Here is a 21,580-nt window from a genome sequence, read left to right as displayed (position 1 = left end):
TTACCTGCTTGCTCGGGGTTCCGGGAACGAGAGAGCAAACCGGGAAAGGAGATCAGCTTGATTACCAGAGGCTTCCTCCTTCCACGGAGGTCAAGAAAAGCGCTGGTAAGTGTTTACATTGGATTACCAGCGCTGGATCACCAGCGCTGGATCCTCTACACCCGAGACAAAACGGGAGTACGGCCAGCGCTGCAAACAGGGAGTTGCAGCGCTGGTGATGCCCTGCAGATGTGTACACCTTCAAAGTTCCAGCGCTGTAACTCCCTCACCAGCGCTGCAACTTTCTGATGTAGACAAGCCCTAAGTTATCTAGTCTGTTTAGAGAAGGGTCTGAAATGCAGTAATTAATCAGTGTTGATCTTGAAGCTTTTAGTGTGAGCCTCCTTTGCCACACTCTGTGTTTGTAGTTAGTTCAATTATGATTTTTCAATTAGCAGGTTGTTGTTTAAGGTTTTAACCTCCATAAAGCATGTTGAACTGTCAATTTTGACAAATTTCCAAAGTACGCAGGTTTCTTTTAAAGCAGGCTTCTAGTTTAGTAACATAGTCCTTTTTCTGATGCACTGGAATCTCTTTGAAGATGATCCGATTTAAAATGAAGGGTTTCAAAGTCAACAGCATCTGAGCTTGTCTTACATAGACCGTTCTTAGTTGGGTTTTTGTTTTTGTTTTTTTTAACATCACACCTCTAGATTGCCTACAATTTTAAAACCATCTTCTTCACAAACAAGGTAAAGATTGAAGGGACATTATTTAAAACAAAAATCTTAGATCTTAAACCTTTAAAACCTTCTGCCTATTACAACCGAAATAATACTGAGATGGAGCTGTGTGGTCAGTTGCACTTTTTGTTTTTAGTTTTCCTGAAATAGCTTCTATTCTACTGCTTGGGTTTAACACTCCAAGGGAAGATATAAGTTGTCATTCTTAAATATCATGAAAACATTTCCATTAATACTAACTTCTACCAAACCCAAATATTGGGCCTGTACCTGTGTAGCTTTTTAAAAAGTTTGAGTCTTATCCTTCTGGCTAGAACAGGGATTCTCAAACTGGGGGTTGAGACCCCCTCAGGGTGTTGCAAGGTTATGGTATGGGGGGTTGTGAGCTGTCAGCCTCCACCCCAAACCCAGCTCTAGGCTTGCTGTGTGAAAGAGGTCACCAGGACAAACATTTGAGAACCACTGGGCTAGAATAACCTTAGCACTGCTGTTTGGATAAAGTCTGGTGCCCTTAGCATGCAGTAGGTTATTACCAATTGTACAGTTACATCAGCCTCTGGTACAAGTAGCAAAAACACTTCAGATCCCCTCTACTAAATTCTGTTTCGAAGGAAAAAGCCAGAAAATGACTTCACTCCACTGTATTGACTAGGAACTGCAGCATAAAATCAGTCATGTGCTTGCTGCAATTTGGAACCAGAAATGAGGTGGTGGGGTTTTTTTTTTTTTTTCCACTTTTAAAGTGAGTAAGAATCTGTCTGCTGAGTGAGCTTGGAGAAATGCCTGCAGTTCCCATCTGGACATTGTTTTGCATTAACACATGGATCTTATTTTCCTCCTCTTTAAAGGAAACTGGTTGTGACAAAGGAGAAAGAAAAGAAAGTGGGTCTCTACACCATTTATGTGAATCCCTCTAATACGCACCAGTTTGCTGTGGGTGGCAGGGATCAGTTTGTCAGGTAAGTCTGTCTCCAGAAGATACAAGAGAGGCAGAGTCACTGCTCCATATTGGGCTAGGGCATTTGTCTTATGGGTGTGATCAGTGCCCTGGAGAAAGCAGAGGAGCTCTGAAGACTCCTGTAATTACATCCCTTCCATAGTCTTCTAACACACTCTGTGGTGCTTCATGGACATTGCTGCTTCCACAGGGCATCACTGGGACCAGGGAGGATCAGTAGGAGTCAGAAAGGGATTAGATGCTTTTTTTTTTTTTAATACGGATGATGACATCTACAGTTACATTGTTTGGGGTTATAAACTCACCTGCTTTGGAGCATAAACCAATCTCTCCTGATGGGTTGAAAGCAAGCTGCCATTACAAGCTGGTTCTTCTATTATTAGTCTGCTGGTGCCTTCCTCGGAAGCATCTTTTTCTAGTCACTGTCCAACAAGATGCTGGACTAGGAGGATCACTGTGATTAGGTCTGGCAGTTCCCATGTTCTTACACTCAAGTGCTTTGAATCTGCTGTATTTAAAACACGAGTTCCTGCTTGTGTGACTGTTACTCCCTTCATCTAAATCTCTCCAAGAGCTTTCACTGCACGAGAGCACAAATCAACCCGTCTCTCCTCAGAACTCACATTCACTTTAGTGTTCAACTTCTGTGTCACATTTGAAGCTGCCTGTTTACATGCAGTCTCACCCTAAGAGCATCGGAACAGCTACGCTAGGTCAGACCAATGGTCCATCTAGCCCAGAATCCCATCTTCTGACAGCGGTCGGTGCCAGATATTTCAGAGGAAATCAACAGAACAGGACATTTTATAGAGTGATCCATACGCCAGTGTTCAGTCCCAGCTTCTAGCTGTCAGTGGTTTAGGGACACTCAGAGCATGGGACTGCATCCCTGACCATCTTGGCTAATAGCCCTTGATAAACCTGTCCCCATGAACTTACCTGATTCCTTTTTTTTTAACCAAGTTATACTTTTGGCCTTCACCTCATCCTATGGCAACAAGTTCCACAGGTTGACTGTGCATTGTGTGAAGAAGGACTTCCTTTTGTTTTAAATCTTCTGTCAATTTCATTGGGCGATCTCTGGGTCATATGTTATGTGAAGGAGTAAATAACATTCCTTATTGTTTTCTGCACAGCATTCATGATTGTATAAACCTCTAGCATATTCCCCCCTCAGTTCTCTTTTCTTAGCTGTATAGTCCCAGTCTTTTCAATCTCTCCTTGTATGGAAGCTGTTCCATACTCATAATTTTTGTTGCCCTTCTCTGTACTTTTTCCTATTCTAATCTCTCTTTTGAGATGGGGCAACTAGAACTGCACAGAGTACTCAAGGTGTGGGCGGACCATGGATTTATGTAGTGGCATATTTTCTGTCTTCTCTATCTCCTCCTCGTTCCTAATGTTCTATTAGTTTTTTTTGTCTGCTGCTGCACGCTGAGCAGATGTTTTTCAGAGAACGATCTGCAATGACTCCAAGATCTTGCATGGTAACAGCTGATTTAGAGCCCATCTTTCTGTATGCAGAGCTGGGATTGTTTTCTAATGTGCATTGCTTTCATCTACAAAGTTGATTTTTAATTTGCCATTTTGTTGTCCAGTCTTTCAGTTTTGGGAGAGCCCATTGTAATGCCTCAGTCTGCTTTGGACTTATCTTTGAGTAATTTTATATTGACTGCGAACTTCGCCACCTCTGCCCCTTTTTCTCGATCATATATGGATGTCTTGAACTGCACTGGTCCAGTACAGATCCTTGGGGAACCCTACTATTTACTTCTCTCCACTGTGAAAACTGACCATTTCTTCCTACCCTTTTGTTTTATATCTTTTACCTAGTTACTGATTTATGAGAGGACCTTCCCTCTTACCCCATGACAGCTTACTTTGCTTAAGAGCCTTTGGTGAGGAACCTTGTCAAAGGCTTTCTGATAGTCCAAGGACACTGTATCTACTGGATCATCCTTACTCAAGTTTGTTGACCCCTCAAAGAATTCTAACAGATTGACGAGGGATGATTTCCCTTTACAAAAACTGTGACTCTTCCCCCAACAAATCGTGTTCGTGTGGCAGCTGATTCTGTTCTTCATATAGTTTCAATCAGTTTGTCTGGTACTCAAGTTAGGATTACCAGTCTGTGATTGCCAGGATCACCTCTGGAGCTTTTTTAAAAAATTGGCATCACATTAGCTATCCTCCAGTCATCTGGTACAGAGACTGATGTAAATGACGGGTTACAAACCACTACAGTTAGTAGTTCTATATTTTCATAGGAGTTCCTTCAGAACTCTTGTGATACCAGCTGGCCCTGATTATTTTGTGGTGTTTAATTTATTAGTGGTTTTGTTTTGTAAATCTTGTTCCACAATTTATGCACAGCCTCGTCCTGTCCTCCTCAGGCTCCCCACTCCTGCTTGCCCCAGACTTACTCCACAACCCAGGGGTTTTTCCTGTTGAATTCCCTTCCCGTGCTCAGCTAGCACTAGCCACCTCTGTCCCCCTTTTCGGAGTCAGAGCCTTTTTCCCTTTGTTCCAGCTGGCAGGAGATACAATCTTGTCTCTTGCCACATGATGTCTTAGTCGCATCAAATCTCAGCTGAAAACTTGTTTTCTCCCTTGCCTATCTTCTCCCTACGTTCTCTCCCCTGTCCGCTGGTCAGCTAAAACTCTCTGGGGTGTAGTAGGTACAAATGTAACTTCTCCACTGTGATGTAAGGTGACAGTAAGCTGCAGGTGTTGCTTTCTATCAGATGAGACTCGGATCTAAGGCTCCAACCTCTCGTTGTTAAAGATCACATGGCTCTACTCGCAAGAGCTATTGTGTCAGCCTGTGTCATGGCCAAATCCCAGTTCTGATACTTGCATTTTACCTACTTTTCCTCTATAGAGTTTCAGTTGACTGCAGTCTTAAACAGCTGCCACATTCCATCTCGGAGATGGTGCATTTAATCGACGGTGAAGTGACTTAGATACATCTAATCTGCATAGTTAGAAGCTGTAGGGCACTTGAAAACTCATTTGCAGAAAAGCACTTAATTCGTGCAAGAGCTTTTCGTGTGTTTGAATTTGGCATTAATCTTACCGGCTTTCTGTCTTCATCTAGGATTTATGATCAGCGGAAAATAGATGAAAATGAAAACAATGGCGTGCTTAAGAAATTCTGCCCTCACCACCTGGTAGGAAGCTGCTTTCATAGTGTGGTGGAATTCCTTCCCCTAGCTTATGGGGGTGAGGGCTATTCCTTGGCCATGGCCTGCAGTATCCCGTACACTCTATACGCTGCAGGTGGCCTGAGAAGGTGTGTGCCTATGGATGGGTCAGTAGAAGTTATGTTCTGTTAGGTGGCAAACTCTTCATTTCCTTGTCCTTGTGGGTTTGCCAGGTTTGGGGTGAGTGGGCGTGTAGCAGCCCTAATTGCTTTACAACAAAGCAGCTTGTTTATACTGGTTTCCTAGGTTTTTAATGATTGAGGGTTGGGTTTCGAGGGGGCTGCACATCTGCAGTGGGTAGAAATGCAGCTGCTGGTGGCTAGAATGTTCTCCCCTAGCTGTGCACGAGCCCATCTCCGCAAGAGAAAATTGACAGAAAAACATAGCTCTGATAGAGAAGGTATTGTGTGCCCAGCCCTTATCAATCACGCTTGCATGTTCCCAGCCCCAACCAGTCAGGTTTGCGTGCATAGCACATAACCATTCAGTTATGTGAAGAGCAGCAGAAAAGGGTCCCTAAGGCTGAAACTTAAATCTATGAAGTGTTGTTCCAGATCTACTCAAGATTCTCTGTACTGTAGAGTCTGGTGGGGAAAAGTAGGGTTGCCAAGAAAAATTACACCCAGAGCCCAATTTCAGAGACCTCCCATATAAAAAATTATGGAGCAAAACCCAACAACTGTATGGTGTGTTTCACCCCTTGAATGAACGCTGCCTGGGTCTGGAGAGAAACAGGCCCCGTTGTGAGGTCTGTTGTAGAACACAGCCAGTCGCTGTCAGGCACCACCGTAATGGAGTATAGTCATCGCCGAATTAGCATTTGGGAGCCTCTGAGCAAAGGAAGTCTGACTAGAGCTGTCTCGTCCTTCCCCCTTGCTTTTAGGTAAACAGCGAGTCCAAAGCTAACATCACCTGTCTCGTGTACAGCCATGATGGATCAGGTATGTAAAGCACTAGGTCTTTAGGGCCTGTCCTGCTGCCACCCCCTCTGCTGCTGTGGGGTCCTGCTCCTGCTCATTAAGGTGCTGAGCAGTGAGGACATCATGTCCTTGAGTTGAAGCCTCCCTGTTTGGACTTCTTGGGTGTGTAGCAGCTTGAGTTGTTGTCCTAAAGGAAGAAGTGTTGGGAGGGGAGAAACATACCCCAAAGCTAGGACTGCACAGCCACAGACATCTGCTACGGGAGGCGGGGCGGCGCACTGTATGCTAGTGACTGCAGTAAAGGCTTATGGGATCTAGGTTCTGTGTGCAGCTGAGTCAGTCTCTGTGCTCCAGGATGAGTCACTTAACCCTGCCTCATCCCTGAATGTAAAATGAGAAAGACATCAGCCTACCTTCTTGACAAGGCTCTAAGATCAGCCCTGGCACTTGGGCTGTAGTGGAGTTTGCTTGGGGGGGCTCCTGGGAGGTGTGCTGGCATAAGCTGCTGTATCACTTGCCCATCCTAGCCTTTGTCTCAGGGCAGAGACTGTCTAGCATGTTAGAATCCGCAGGCAGATGCTAATGATCCTGTGTGCGCGTCTCTTGTTCTGTGGCAGACCTCTTGGCCAGCTACAATGACGAAGACATCTATCTCTTCAACTCTTCTCACAGCGACGGGGCAGAGTACGTCAAGAGATACAAGGGACATCGCAATAGTGCCACAGGTGAGAATAAGCCACTAATAGGCACCTCTGTCTCCTTCCTCCCTGATTGTGCATGCTCATCAGTGAACACTAACGCCTTGGCTTCTTAAGTGGCAGGGACGCTTAACCTCTGAGGCTTTTAAACTGAGGTCTTTCATGATCGCTAACTCTGCAGTCTCCACTCTGAAGAGGTTTGAACTGGGGGGCATCGGTAGAGCTGTGGGGGGAATACGGTCAGTGTCTGTTACTGCCTCGTTCTTAGTCCTTTAGTTCACAAGCACCAAACTCACATGTTAAAATCAATTCTTGTGCTTGTACAGTGAGAGCCTGTGTGTGTGGGGGGGGGGGGGAGGATGAACAAATCCACGCCGGTAACCTTGGAAACTTCTTGTCAGCCAGGTGCAAAGTAAACAAATGTCCACGCAGCTCTCCCTGCGACTTTGGAGCTGTTCTTGACCTCTCTGCTTGAAATCTCTCTCCTTTCAGTGAAGGGTGTTAATTTCTACGGCCCGAAGAGCGAGTTCGTGGTGAGTGGCAGTGACTGTGGACACATCTTCCTGTGGGAAAAGTCATCCTGCCAGATTGTGCAGTTCATGGAGGGCGATAAAGGAGGAGTGGTGAGTGCCCTCTTCTGTTGTATGTGCCAGGCTCCACAGTCGTGCTGCAAAGCCAACTCTCGTCCACAATCCTTTGGGCTCCCACCGCTTTAGATAGCGAGCTGGGAGTTGTGACTCATGGATTCTCTTCTTAGTGGTGAGGGCAGAATGGGAATTGGGAGACCTGGGTTTTATAGCTAATTCTGCCACTGATGTACAAGGCACTCCCATGGGTCTGCAATGGGGAATTTGTTCACTTTTGTGAAGCACTCTGAGATGTCAGTTTTAACAGTAAATGCAGCTCTTTGACCCTCTACATAAGAATGGCCATACTGGGTAGACTAATGTTCTATCGAGGCCAATGCCAATGCCATGTGTCTCAGAAGGAGTGAACAGACCAGGTAATTGTCAAGTGATCCATCCCCCGTTGCTCATTCCCAGCACTGGCAGTCTGAGGCTAGGGACACTCAGAGCATGGGGTTGCATCCCTGACCATCTTGGATAATCGCTATTGATGGACTCCATGAACTTGCCTAATTCTTTTTTGAACCCAGTTATAGTCTTGGCCTTCACAACATCCCCTGGCAACCAGTTCCACAGCGTGATTGTACGTTGTGTGAAGTACATCCTTACGTTTGTTTTAAACCTGTTGCCTGTTAATTTCATTTGGTGACCCTTGGTTCCTGTGTTATGTGAAGAAGTAAATAACACGTACTTTCTTCACACCTTTCAGGATTTTTTAGCCCTCGATCCTCTTCTCCCCCCGCCCTTAGTCATCTCTTTTCCAGGCTGAACAATCCCATTCTTTTTCATCTCCCCTCATATAGAAGCTGTTTCATACTGTTAATCGCTTCTGTTGCCCTTCTAATCGCCCTTTCTCTTGCTAGAGTCCTGTGAGTCACTGAGCAGCATTCCCTTTCCCCAGGCCATGTCGTGCATAGCACCTGACAGAAGCTCTCCCAAGAGTCCATCAGCTCTGCTTCTGAACTGACATTACATTGTGGCATGATGCATTAGAACAGCTAGGTAGGGAAAAGACTCATTCTCTTCCTGTGCTCCTGATAAAGGCCAAATCAAGTACTCTTGAGTTGATCATGGTGGCAGTGTCCAGAAATCATCTGAAGCTTGTAAATCACTGGTATAGTATGATTTAAAGCAGAGGTGGGCAGACTATGGCTTGGGGACTCTCTCCGTCCCTCCAAAAGCTTTAATCTGGCCCTCGAGCTTCTGTGAGGGAGTGGGGTCCAATGCTCCAGTTGGGGAGCGGGGCCTTGCCCCGCTCTGCACTGCTCCTGAAAGCAGGGACATGTCCCCCCTCCAGCTCCTGCGTATAGGGGCAGCCAGGAGGCTCTGCAAACTGCCCCCACCATGGCCAAGGGGAGCTGCATGGGCGATGCCAGCAGATGGGGCAGCGTGTCTGCATAGGAGCCGAAGCCTGCTTCTCGGAGCTGCTTCAGATAAGTGCTGCCTGAAGTCTGACCCCTGACTCCCTCCTGCCCCCCAACTCCTTGCTCCAGTCCTGATTTCCCCCTCCTGCCCTCCAAACCACTCGGTCCCAGCCTGGAGCACCCTCCTGCCCTCCAAACCCCTCATCCCCAGCCCCACCCCAGAGCCCGCGCCCTCAGCCTGAGCCCTCACCCCGTCCTGCACCCCAACCACCAATTTTGTGAGCATTCATGGCCCACCATACAATTTCCATACCCAGATGTGGCCCTTGGGCCAAAAAGTTTGCCCACTCCTGATTTCAAGTCTTGGCCCTGATTCCTGCTCCTCCTTTCTCTAGGGACTGGGATGTGAAAGAATTGTATCTCATTCAAACCTGACACTCAAGCTGTTCTAGGGACGTGGAGTAATTCTGGCTGTTGTCGGATAGATCCTGCTACCCCACATGCTTGACATAACCCAGAATGTTGACTCTTAGAATAGTGCTTTATTAACCTACCTTTCCTCCCATACTCCAAACAAAATCTTATCCCCACATGCAAGAGCAAGGCCCCACCTCCTATTCTACGTGCCTCCACAGCTGGGTTTTCATCACTTGACACTTTTTCCCTCTGTGGCTCTTAAAGTGCTTCAAAAAGTAGCAGAAGTATCATTGTCCTCATTTTACAGACAGGGAAACTAGTGTCCAGAGAGGAAGTAACTTACCTAAGTTCACACAGTAAGTCAGAGAGCTGGGAATAGAACTTGGGTCTTTGGACTCCCAGTCCATTGTCCTCTTGACTAGAGCCCCTTGCCAAAGCCTGTGAAGTCACATGCCATCAATATTTCCTGCACAAGCTTCCTGTCTTGAGGGATGTATTTCAGCCACCTCAGTGGTGTCAGCAACACAGACAGCTGTGCTGGGCTTGCGCGTGGGCTTGGTGAGAGAGAAGGTTAATGCAGTCGAGCGGAGTGACATGCAACCGCATCAATGAGGGAAACTTAGAAATATTTAAAAGTTGCGTAACCAATAGTAATCAAGGTAACGACACTTACCTGGGCAGTGTCGCCAGCCAGGAGTATGAGAAATTTACCAGAAGTAACTTTCTCAAATGCTATCTCCGCCCTGTTGCCCAATAGCCAATCTGCGCAGCTCTGCCTAAAAGCCATGAAACTCATCTGTCGGTGGGTTCTGTTTCAGAGGCAGGTTAGTAGAGCTGCATTTAAAGCTACACTGTTATTTATCTTGTGGTTTAACTATGGGTCACTGGGAACCACTCAAGAAAACATGCAATTTTCAGAGCAGGATTGTTCCAGGGAGCGTTGGAATCCTGGCCGTACCTCACCACTGACGACAAACATTCTCCATCTGGCCATGCAATTGCCAATGGTGGCGTCGGTGCGTAAGGCGGCAGCAGCTAGGAGCAAGTTCCAGTTCCCTGAGCCTAGCAAATTGCTGTGATTGCAGATAAACATTGTGCCCCGTTGGGCTCAGTCATTCAGTCCTAGCTCACAATACAAGTTTATTAGCATGTCTTCGCTGTGACTCCGAGCCGAGGTAGGAAGGGGCCATAACTGTTCTGGTAGAGGGCTGAGCCTGAGCAACCAGGGACTTAGGGCTGATACCAGGCTTTGGAGCCAGACTGTGCATTGCTGCACAGTGTCAGATGCCCTAGCTATGGAGGAGTCTGTAGTAAACACACAGGCTAGTTCCTGGCTGGGTCGCCACTACTGCATTCCTTCCATTTGTGATTCTCCCGAGCATGATGCGGCTTCTGCTGCTGATTAAGGAAACCAGGGGTTCCGACTGGGGACTTCAGATCTATCTTGCTGCTTTGTATGTGCAGGGAGCGGGTTGGTAGTGGTACTCAAACAGGAATGGCAACAAGGGCCAGTTAGTGCCAATCTTAGCAGTGACAGCCTAGAACGTCCCTCCAGGTCACTTTCCAGGAGCTATCAATCTAGCACCGTTCATCAGTACTTTAATTATAGAGGTCTGAGCATGCAGAGCACAGTGGATTCTCTGGGTTCTGTATTTTGAACGGGGCTCCAGAATTCTTTCCCAGAGCTCCTCTAGCTACACCATGTTGTTTTCTAGCAGCAAGGGTGCCCAGTGCACTGCACCGCACTCTCCCACGCCACCCCTGCCCGCCCTGCAAAAAACAAACCCCAAAACCTACATGACCATGGTTGGAAGCTCCTGTGATATTTTTATTGGTCTGTCCATGTTGAGCCTTAATCAGAGCTCCTGGCAGGAGCAGAACTATTTGCTCCAATGCTGAACCAACTCTGTTTATAAATAGTCATTCCTCTGCTACCAGTTAGCACTGTCTTGGCCAGCGAATTGCTCTGAGCTCCTGCCCAGCTGGGGCCTTGTCACTGTTCACCAGCAGGGCAGCAAGTCCTCTAATCCTCAGTGGAGGCAGCTGCTTTGAGGCTGTAAATTACAAGGGATCTTTCACCTTTTCTCCCTGTTGCTTTGACTGCCCCTAACTTTACTGCAGACAGAGCACTGGCCTAATTTATCCTAGGTCGTTGGGAATTGTCTTCACTGCTAGGCTGCTGGTGTGAGACCCACATAATAATACTCTGCAGTTGTGTAGCATCTTCTCCCCAAGGATCTCTTACAGAGCTGGGCAGCCCTCTGTTGCCTTCTGTCTTACAAATATGGAGACTCGCCCTCAGCCCTTCGCTGCTATAGATGGTGCTGCCCCATGGATATTGATTTCTCTCTAGGTCATTACAGTGGTCTGGCTGAACATTCCATTTAAGGCCATCTCTGGCATTCTTACTGTGCCATCAGAACAGTTGGTGCCATGTGATTGCAGGTCTTTTTAGTGGCATTCCTTGGTGAACATGCTTTGGAATTCATTGACCTTCCATTCTAATACATCCATACCAGGAAAGCCATGGAAACAGAACCAGTGTTGATGAAGGTGGCTTCTGTGTTCGGCTTTAAATATCCTCAATTCTGATCTTGTCCTGCCATTTAATATGGAGCAGCTTGCAAACATGACAAGAATTGAAAATATCAGCCTGGTGTTCTTCAGCCTTCCTCAGCACATTTCATTTCCATACAGTTAAGTTGATATAAACGTGGTTCTGTAGATTCACAGCTTCATGGCAAGTTAAGTGCACATCGTCCCTGCAGAGGCCTCTGAAAGGCCCAAAACATGGCGGCAGCTGCTGCTGTACAAGTGTCCACATCTTTCCACCATCCTCCAACCCTACCAACGTATCTGAGAGTTGCCATAGACTGATAACTAGAGATCTGGTTGGAATCTGGAGCTGGATGCTGCTTGATGGTAATAGCCAGGAACTTCATCTTACCTGGATTAATAACCCAAGTAATGCACGCTGCTGCTTGCCCAACCGGATCAGCCATCAGCTACAGCAATCCACCAGACTGCACCAATTGGACTATGTCAGCAGTGTATTCAGGACCTTGACATACAATGGCATTCAGCTACCAATTGCTACCTCCTCAAGCTTATCCATCAGCCAGTCAATGCTGATATTGAACAAGAATGGTTACAGAACCCAGCCTTGCGAACTCCCGTGGAGATGCACAGCATTGACTCAAACACCACTTTCTGTTCCATTTTAGAGCTCTTCTGTTAATGGCTTTGTCTTCCCAGGGATGCCTAGACACCTCATCAGATCCCACACGCTTGCTCAATGCACGGAATCAGATGCCAGATGGAAGTCTATAAAAAGTGCTGCACACGTCTTATTAAATTGAGCCATCCTCTCCAAAAGCTTCCTCAAGGTGAAGTTCTGGTTGAGAGCAGAACCACCAGGTCTAAAGCCACGCTGAGCATCCCGGCCTTTGCCACGAAGTGCATCTTTGATGCCAGACCTTAATGTGGAAGCGAAGACTTTCCCTGGCTCTGACAACAGCTTAATACCTCATTGCTCTCTTCTTTCAGTCATCAGGAACGTTTGTGCAGCAGGTGGTCTGGAACAGCCTATGCAGTCACAGTACAATGCTCTTGCAACTCAGGGATGATATTGCAAACACCTGGTCCCTTCGCACGCTTCAGCCTGTGGATTGTGATCCGGATCTCTTCTCGGCTGAAGGAAGGAGACCCTCCCAGAGCTTTCTGCCCCTCTTTATATTGAAGAGGGACTGCGGGCAGCAGATAATGAAGGAGCATCTTGAAATGATCTTTCTGTCAAAGCAGCTGATTCTGAAGGCTCGATCTGATGCTTTCATCCCAATCCTTCTGGACAAACCAGTGCTGCCACCTCCCCAAAATACCACAAATTGAATTGAGGGTGTGGCGATCATGCCTGGTGGCAGCTTGTTTCAAACTGACTGCCTGAGTCGACCACCAGCATTCCTGATATTTCTGATGGAATGGAATGACATGACATTCGGCAGTCCAAACCCATTTGGCTTTGCATTTTGTAGCCACTGTTTCGTTCTTAGCTACAACTGTCTTGAGCATTTCCTCATTGATCAAGGGATGATGTTTGAAGGGCTGAGGCCCTAGCACTGATGACTTGAAACAACGCCATTCCTCATCGAATGTTCCAGGCACCAATTTTACATTTGCTCTTATACCTGGATATGAGAGTGACCCTTTCACAAAGTTCCATTGGTCATTTTTAGCCCTATCAGAGAAACTCTCTGCGTTTTGGCTACAAGGACAGTTGACCAGATTGTCACAGATGGTGGCTTCAGTATAAACACCCTCATGATGATGTGAGTATACTGACCTTGAAGCGCTGTGCAGCTGCCATCCTAATCCTTAGTGAGAAGGGGGTGGAGGTAGGACCAGTCCTGGGTCTCAGCTCCTTTTCTCTTTGCTCTGGCCTGTGTAGCTTGTGGACACAGTCTTAGGCAGGCTGCTACAACTGGTCCCTTAGGCTTAACACTGGAGAACGTGTTCACCCCGTGACGTGGTAACCGGTCTCCTACGTGCTTCCTCTCCCTTCAGCTCTGAGCCCAAGCAGCCAAACCTGGCACTGAAGAGCAGAATCCAGTGTGGTCGTCTCAACAGGAGCTGCTGCTTAGTGTTGAGATCCTGGATATTCCTGGTGGGTAGAAAGGGAGTTGGTAGTGGGGGCTGGGGAGCAGGCAAAGTCCTGTTTTCAGCTCTATCACAGATTTTTGCCGTGTCAGCTTGGATGAGTCGCAGACACTTAGCTGTCTCGCAGGCCACTGAGGCTTGATCAGTGTCTTGGTGACTTTCTGCACCAAAGACCCCATGTAACTAGAACCTCCGAAAGCAGCTCCTTTAACCAGGCAATTGCTGCCCTTCCCATGAGCTTCGGTGTCACAGCTTATCCTCCTGGCTACTTCGCTGCCCTTACCAGCTGTAGTTTCCTGGGCTGCTGTTCACCACCTCCCTTTGCCTTTGTGACACCCCCCGCCCCCCAATCCATTCAGCAGTGTGTTCTGGTGCACTGACCCTGTTGGCACCAGGAGACAGATTTCATGGCTGTCCAGTTCCACTCCAGTGCTGCTCAGGCTCCTGTGGTCTCCAGCACCACTGACCTTGCACTGTGCTGGGGAGCTGCATCTGGTGGTAGCAATATGAAAGCTGAGGAGAATGGTTGGTTGTATTTTGCCTACTGCATCCTCGCGGTGAGTCTAAGATGTGACAGCACCACGCAGGATCAGATGGCCCAGAGATCTAGTTCTGGGAGTCTTCTGCTTCGTGCATTCTTTATTCTCCCTAAAATTCCATGTGGATCTGATCATGGCTCCTGCTGGAGCCTGGCCTAGGACACCCATCCAGAGCCAAGAGTGATGCTAATTTGCTGCTGGATTATAATGGCAATGAGAACTGGTGCTGAGCAGATGCTGTTGGGCAGCCCATCTCCTCTGAAAGGCAGATTTGTAAGTAGATTACAAAGTAACGGCACGAGAGGATAACCGCCATCGGGCTGTGATGGCACCCAGTAACCCTTCCGAACTAGCGGCTAAAAGCCTGAAAATACACACCCAACCTACGTAGATTATGGATGCTTTACAGTAGGTAGCACCTCTCCTCAGAACTGTACGCTTTAACATTTTGTCTCCCAAGATCTCTTGAGGTATATGTTATACCCATTTTACAAAGGTGTAAGCTCCAGCAAGGAGAGAAGTGACCTGTCCAGGGTCCCACAGTCAGTGCCAGAACCAAGACTAGAACCCAGGAATCCAGGTTCCCAGCTCCATGATTTTGTCGCTGCACTAGGCTGCCTGCCTTGTCCTGGGGATCTTTTCAGTCTGGCCCTTTGGATGGTGAGACCTCGTGCTGAGAGAGAAGGCCTCAGGATGGTGAAGGGAAGCGGTATCCTGGCTTCCAGTTGTTTCCTTGGGTCCCCCTTCAGAGTTCCGCTGTGGTCCTTGGCAAAGATATTTTAAATTTTGCTTTCCAGGGGAGGGAGGTGCCCTTGTGCCATTATATTGTGAATGCGGTGAGAGAGGCTGGGTGTTGTAGGAGTTTTATTACCAGGAACTGATCAGAATAGCTCACTCAGAATGTTTGGCAGTGTCCACAAGTAGTATATTGAGCTAAAGCCAGACCTGAAGGGATAACTGAGCACTACAGAAGGGTGACTAGTCCAGCGGGCTGTAGCTAAACTCGTTTCCGTGGTCCACTTTCTCAGTGTGGCACACCTGCCCTATTGCTTTGTACTGGCCTCAGATACGTGCTGTTCTACAGATGGGTTTATTGGCTGGGAATCCAGCCAGCTAGCTAATGGTGCTGAGACACTGGAGCGGCAGCTAGTTGTGGGAGACAGGAGTGCCCCTCGCTTTCCCTGTAGCTCCCTTGTTCCTTGTTCTTACCTCCCCCAGTCGTTCCTGCTCGTGGGCATCCTTGGGAGTAAGTGCAAATACAAGGGTTTTGAAAACTGATCTCTCCTGCCTTATGCTCTGGATGGCTTAGCCAGCTACGGAGCTGGAACACGTTTCAGGGTTTATGGTTCAGGCCTCTGTTTTCTGTGTCTGACTGGGCCTCCAGCACCGTATATCCTAAACAATACATTCTTTGCTCCTCGCTGGCTCTCTAAATGCACGGGGGGAGGGGGGGGAGTGACTTATCAGAGCCCTCTGTATGTGCCATAATTAACGATTTTCATGTGCACTAGCTGAGCCAGTTACTTCAGATTCATTGCGTTCACATGTCCTAAGAGTTGACCTGTGAGATGCTGGAGAAGGTACAGAACCCATGTAGGTCAAGGCCATGCAGTTGAATCAGGTGGATGGGATGGAGGGCAGGCTCATTTCTTCTCAGTCTGCACAGGATTATTCCCTACAAGGCACTTTCTCGAGCCTTCTCAAGGCTTGTATTAAGTGTCCCAAGTGATAGACTTTGTGCCTGTGAACACTGTTCTTTGGCAGAATACATTTTGCTTTCAGGAAAATACTGTGTATTGAAATACTCCTAGAAACGTTGAATCCTGACTGTGTGTTTGAAACGCTCTCTGACTTATCACGGAAGCTTAATTAAAAAAAAGCTCACTCATAAAACTGGCTTGTTGTTCATGTCAGGTGTTTTATTACCGGTAATACTAGCGCTGTAATTACAGATGCAGTAAATCATAGGAGTGATGCAAAATAAGAGGTGCTTTTTTCCTGTGTGTAAAGGCCTACTTCAGGTGTCTGATTTCACTGAAATACAAAACCTGTGTTTTTCAATGGGCTGACTGTGAATGCATTTCAGAGATCAGCTCTTGTTGTGAATGTGCAGGTATCCATTTCTCGTTCTTCCGGGTCAATACCAGCTCATTATTACACTCTCTGAGATCTTGGGAGATGTGTGTTACTAGAACGAGCTTTTACTTGTTTGGAAAGTAGAGCCTTGGTTGTCGCTTTCACGACTTGCCCGTGCATAGTGGCAGGCTCCCAGTCAGCCGGCTGGAGGTGGATTGTGTAGTGTTACAGCCACGGTGGATCCTGTAGTTACGCAGGCGTGTGTTCAGTGGGTGTGTAGTGGATTCTGAATCGGCGTGAAGCTCTTGGGTAAAGCAAATCCTATTGTAGCTGAGCTTTGCCTTTCTTCCTTGCCTTGTACACCTCAGCTTTTTCCAATATACTAGCTAGCAACACTCGTCTGGACAAGCAGGGCCTATCTGGTCAGCAGGGCTGTTTAGTTAGACCCATCTGTCACTTGCACTGAATGAGGGGTGCTCGCTACACCGCCCCATCTAGATTAAAATGCTGGGTCCGCTTTTTAGCTAGTATTGGACGTACTCTGTATTTAACACTTAGGGTTAAGCTAACCGTCTAATAAGCAGCTGTGTTTTGCTGTCTCCATGTAGCCTAATTTTCAATCCAATGATCTGGGCAGAAGACTCGTTTCCAGGCAACTTGCATGAAACTATTAAGCTTTGCCTTTTACACTTCAATTTGCTATTCAGTGTGTACTTCGCCTCCCCTGTTCTTGAGCTAATTCACTGGCGTGTTGAATATTCTCCTCTGGGTTTTAGCTTTTCCCTCCTTTTGTCATATCATCAGACTCGCGGAACGTGCGATCTCGGATGCCTGCTCGGCTGAATTCAGTCATCTTATGAATTATTTAAGATGTACCAAACAGTTCGAGTACAGCTTAATTGGCGAGCATTAACTGCCCTTGAGCACTCGCTTTCTCTCTCTCTTCTGTCTGCCACCTCCCCAGTTTTTTGGGTGCACTGTCTGGAAATGTGAGTTCATTACTCTCAGCTAGAGCAGCTCTAGGAGAAAGTAGACATCCTCCTTCAATACAGACTTCCCCGTGGAATGGGACTGAAGCAGAGCTCCACAAGTGGTAGTGGCTTCCTCTGATAGGGGGCAGGGGGGGCCTCTTTTATGGTGGTGTGCTAGAAATAATTTTCACGATGGCACTTGACTAATCCCAGTAGAAGGTCAGAGCAGCCTTTTGCTGCTTCCCACATCAGGAGCAGCTGTTTCAGCATCTCCTCTTTTTGCTAATCAAGTGCGGTGACACAGCCTTCGTACAGCGCACCAGGCTTGTGAGTCAGCTAGCTACAGCTCTGCGCTGCAGCGAGCAAATAACTTTTGTTATGCCTGTATAGGGCTGAGAACTCGGGCACTTCCCTTGTCTTCAGCGCTCGACAAACCATTAATGACCCCAGCTTCATGCTGCTCTAAAGGTAGGACAGATGGAGAAACTGAGGCACAGAGGCCAGGGTCATGGGCAAGGTTGTAACATAGGTGGCAGTAGAATCTAGATCTTTGATTATAATTGTGGGGCTCATTCTGCCTATGAGTGTGCTCAGCAATGTGCAAAATACTTAACGATTATCTGTAGATCTCAAAGCGCTTTCCGTAGTGTGGCGTGTTGAGTGGTACTGTCCCCAGCTTACAGGGCAGGAAGCCAAGTCACAGAGTGGAAATGATTTGCCCATGATCAGTGAGCCAGCGGCAGAGCCAAGAGTAGACCTGGGGGTTCTGTGCCTGGGTGCCATCTCCAGTATACAGTGTGCTGGATTGATCCGTGCCTAGTCCTGTGCCTCACCTACCCGCCGAGCTGCCTTCGCTGGCTTTCCAGTGAGCCTGCTCTCACTGCAAGACTGTTTCCTTTGCAGGTAAACTGCCTGGAGCCTCACCCTCACCTTCCTGTCCTGGCCACCAGTGGGCTGGATCACGATGTCAAGATCTGGGCACCGACCGCTGAGGCACCTACGGAGCTCGCCGGACTGAAGGAGGTGAGAGCTGGCACTAACTAGTGCTGTCTAGGCCTCTGGTTGCCAGTGTGCTGCTTGTCTGGCTCTTGGGATGAATTGTCATAAGAACGGCCCTACTGGGTCAGACCAAAGGTCCATCTAGCCCGGTATCCTGTCTCCCAACACTGGCCAATGCCAGGGCCCCAGAGGGAGTGAACAGAACAGGGAATCAAGTGATCCATCCCATCACTTCTGTCTTCTCTTAAGTGACCCCTTTGCCTTCCAAATCACCATCTTTCCCTGGTGTCTGTCAGATTAGGATGTCTTAGTCCCTTTAGTCAGTATCGAGGGCGATGGCGAAGTAGCTTCCAAGTCAGGTAATAGCAGGCGGCAGCGCCTGGGCAGTGTTTGGCTGGGAGATCTCCCAAAACCGCCGAGATGGCCTGGAAGGTTGAGGAACTGGCGCTCGTCAGCATCCATGTGCTGTGGGGGCTTCACTGCGGGAAGTGCAGTCGCTCAGGGGACAGGTAAAACCGAAGGGCCTGACCGCGTTCAGTCACGGATCCCTTTTTGAGCTGAGCTCCTGGACTGTGCACATCTGACAAGCTCCAGCTCCAAGAGCCATTCTGTTCCCTGCATCTCCAGCGGTGTGTTTCCACAGCCAGTCTGACCTGCCCTGTGCTGTTGATACCTCTAAGGTGGAGCTCCGTGTGTGTAGCTGGTCTAATGGCTAGCATCTTCAGCCTGGGAGAGAGAGTCCCAGCCCTATTGCACTGCCTACTTCGATCCCAGCCACGGCTTAGGTGGCACCCAAAGGGCACTGACTGGAGCAGGCCAGGCCTGCTGACTGCTCGCCTTCCCTGGCATCGTCTGCCTGGATCGCGTTGCTCAAGCTGACTCCTGATGTCCTCTTGGTGGGTCGAACTCTGTCGCAGAATAAACAGAGGCTGGATCTGGTGCGGGGGCGATGGCAGGCAGTGACATCTCTGCACTGCCGCTGCTGTCTGGTCACTCTCTGGTGCTCTCATTTCTAGGTGATCAAGAAGAACAAGCGAGAGCGAGACGAGGACAGCTTGCACCACACTGACCTGTTTGACAGCCACATGCTGTGGTTCCTCATGCACCATCTCCGACAGAGACGTCATCACAGGGTAGGTGTCCGTCCTGCTTGCGTGTGCCCCTCCTGCACCCCTTGGCTTTCGGGAGTGTCCTTGACCAACACTAACAAGGAGGGACCTGAGCATTCGCCAGCCCATCTGGCCCTCCTGTTGCTCCCTCCCAGGTCACCAGTACAGTCCATGTTTCACTCCAGCTAGTGGGGAGCAGAGCCTAGAAGAACCAGGGTGGTTTCTGACATGGCTGATCCTCTCCCTCTCTCCTTTCCGCTTAGCGTTCCAAGACTAACGTGCTTTTCCCATACTCTGACATGAGTCTGGCCAGGACTCTGTTCCCAGGAGATTGGGTCTGAGCTTCCTGGCATGTAACAGCTGGATGCGCTTTCTTCTGGAAGGGAGTTGTAGGCTAGTGTGTAGAGCACAGGGCTGGGACTCGTAGGTTCTATTCCTGGCTCTGCTATTAACTGTCTAAGGAGGATGGGAAGGTCCAGCCAGCTCCTGTGACTCATCTCCTCCTTGGCTTGTTTACACATTGGGCTGCCCTCTGTAAGACTTGCTGTTTGCAAAGGGCTCGGAGCTCTGGACTGAAGGGGCGAGGCCTAGTTGAGGGGGCGGGGCTGACATCCTGTTCGTTCTTGACAGCGCCGAAGAGAACCCGGAGCAACGGACGGTGACTCGGACGAGTCCCCCAGCTCTTCTGACACCTCGGACGACGAAGAGGAGGGTCCAGATCGGGTGCAGTGCATGCCTTCGTGAGGCCACCGCGGACAGAAAAGCCCTTGGAAGGGTGGGGTGAAGGGAGGAGACAAAAAAAAGAAAAAATCTCTACTAACAAACACTTTCAGCTTTTTATTGGAATGTTAAGGAACCCCCAACTCCTCCTCCCCCCCCATGGTCCCTGGGGTGGCCAGCTCAGCAAGATGCACTTTGGACTCGCCTTTGCTTTAGGGGCTTCAGGAGCCCTTGCCAGGAAGGGGAGGGGGCGGAGTGTGAGAGAGAGAGAGAGAGAGACAGAGCATTAGCCCCTGGTCTCCCCGTGTGGATCTGCCTGGAGGAAGGGGGCCTGTGGAGAGGCCTGTGTTCTTTTGGTACTAGAAGATTTTTCCGGAGAAGAGCGCACTTGGCTGCCATGCTTGCCTCTTCCCAAGAGCTTCTCTCCAGCCTGTGTTGAGTTGAGGAGTTTGTTTTTTCTTTTCCCTTCCTCTCCTAGATTTGTTGGTATGGGCCTGAGAGGCGTTCTGCAAGCTTGTGCTTTGAGGGGCACGGTCTCGTGCTTCTCTTGGCTTGGTTTTCCCCCCACCCGAGAGATCTGACTCTGCTTCTCTCAAACTGGGGCCTTCCCTCCCTTTGTGTTGGTTTTATTATTTTTCCCCTCCCAGTGGTTCCTAGGAAAGGAACACCTGATCTAGAACGTCTCCACCGAGCTTGTGTTTTGGATCACCCATGCAGAACCTGTCGTCATGCCTACTTCCTGCCCCACCACAGGGGTGTTTGCAAAGAGATGCTTGCCTAGTTTGTACATATCAGTGATTTGCACTTGGTTTTGACCCTTTCTCCAGCCCCCCCTCGACAAATAGCTAGCTAGGGCCCTGATCTTGCTGTCCTTACCTGGTAGGATTCCAGTGGAGGGAAGTTATTTGCCAGAGGAAGAGTGGTAGGATCAGCCTCTTAATGGAGAGGGGAGTAAAGGAAGGTCCTTTAATTTTCTGTTACTTTTAAGAAAATCTATTGTTTTGGGAGCTGTGGCCAGGAGGTTCCCCGTCACTGTTTAGAGGCCTAATTTTATATATATTAAACACCAAACGAACCAAACTGAACTTGGATGTTATCAAGTTAAAATTATTGTAAAAGTTTAAATATATATTATATATAAATGCAATAAAAAATTGAGCGAGAGCCGGAGGGGCCTGAGCTGCAGTGGGATGGTGGGACGGGGCTGGGCTGTCTGTGAGTGTCTCTTCCACAACACGGTACTCAGCAGCGTGGAGCTTTTCCTTGGCTTCAGAGCAGGCTGTGCTCTCCTGTTGAGGTCGATGTGGTCCTGGCTGGAGCAGGATTGGGCAGACTGGCCCCTGGGAGTGTGGTGCTCTCTTGGCTGGTAGATGCACCTTCCACTCTCCTCCAGCGGGGCACTGGATCCTTCCAGCCCGGTTGCCGTGGCTGCGTGCTACTTGGTTCTCCCCTGGCCCTGGCCATCTCCTGAGGGGTCGGGGAGAACTCTGGGCATTGGTATTTCTCTTAGTAAAAGCCTTTTTCGGGGGACTCCTGTTGCAACAGGTGCACAGGCAGACTCTGCCTTGGATTTCCTGTCACTTCCCTTCCCCTCCTCCTGGCCTT

General features: G+C 48.6%; 1 protein-coding gene across 4 annotated transcripts in view; it reads left to right on the top strand.

Annotated features, from left to right (window-relative positions):
• The window catches only part of DCAF8 (DDB1 and CUL4 associated factor 8), a 48,054-nt gene extending 26,915 nt beyond the window's left edge, over positions 1-21,139 (top strand). For all 4 annotated transcript variants that reach the window (XM_030542327.1, XM_030542325.1, XM_030542328.1 and 1 more), the window contains 8 exons: positions 1,571-1,681; positions 4,778-4,850; positions 5,767-5,824; positions 6,421-6,528; positions 6,994-7,124; positions 18,051-18,170; positions 19,163-19,279; positions 19,886-21,139. In XM_030542327.1, coding sequence (XP_030398187.1) covers positions 1,571-1,681; positions 4,778-4,850; positions 5,767-5,824; positions 6,421-6,528; positions 6,994-7,124; positions 18,051-18,170; positions 19,163-19,279; positions 19,886-19,999 — 832 coding nt within the window. In that variant the 3' untranslated portion in view covers positions 20,000-21,139. The remainder of the gene's footprint in view (positions 1-1,570; positions 1,682-4,777; positions 4,851-5,766; positions 5,825-6,420; positions 6,529-6,993; positions 7,125-18,050; positions 18,171-19,162; positions 19,280-19,885) is intronic.
• Positions 21,140-21,580: the final 441 nt, after the last annotated feature.

This window comes from Gopherus evgoodei, chromosome 24 (assembly GCF_007399415.2).
Source record: "Gopherus evgoodei ecotype Sinaloan lineage chromosome 24, rGopEvg1_v1.p, whole genome shotgun sequence".
Taxonomy (NCBI): Eukaryota; Metazoa; Chordata; order Testudines; family Testudinidae; genus Gopherus; species Gopherus evgoodei.
The sequence above is the reverse complement of the archived record's forward strand: the minus strand, read 5'-3'. Positions and strand labels throughout refer to the sequence as shown.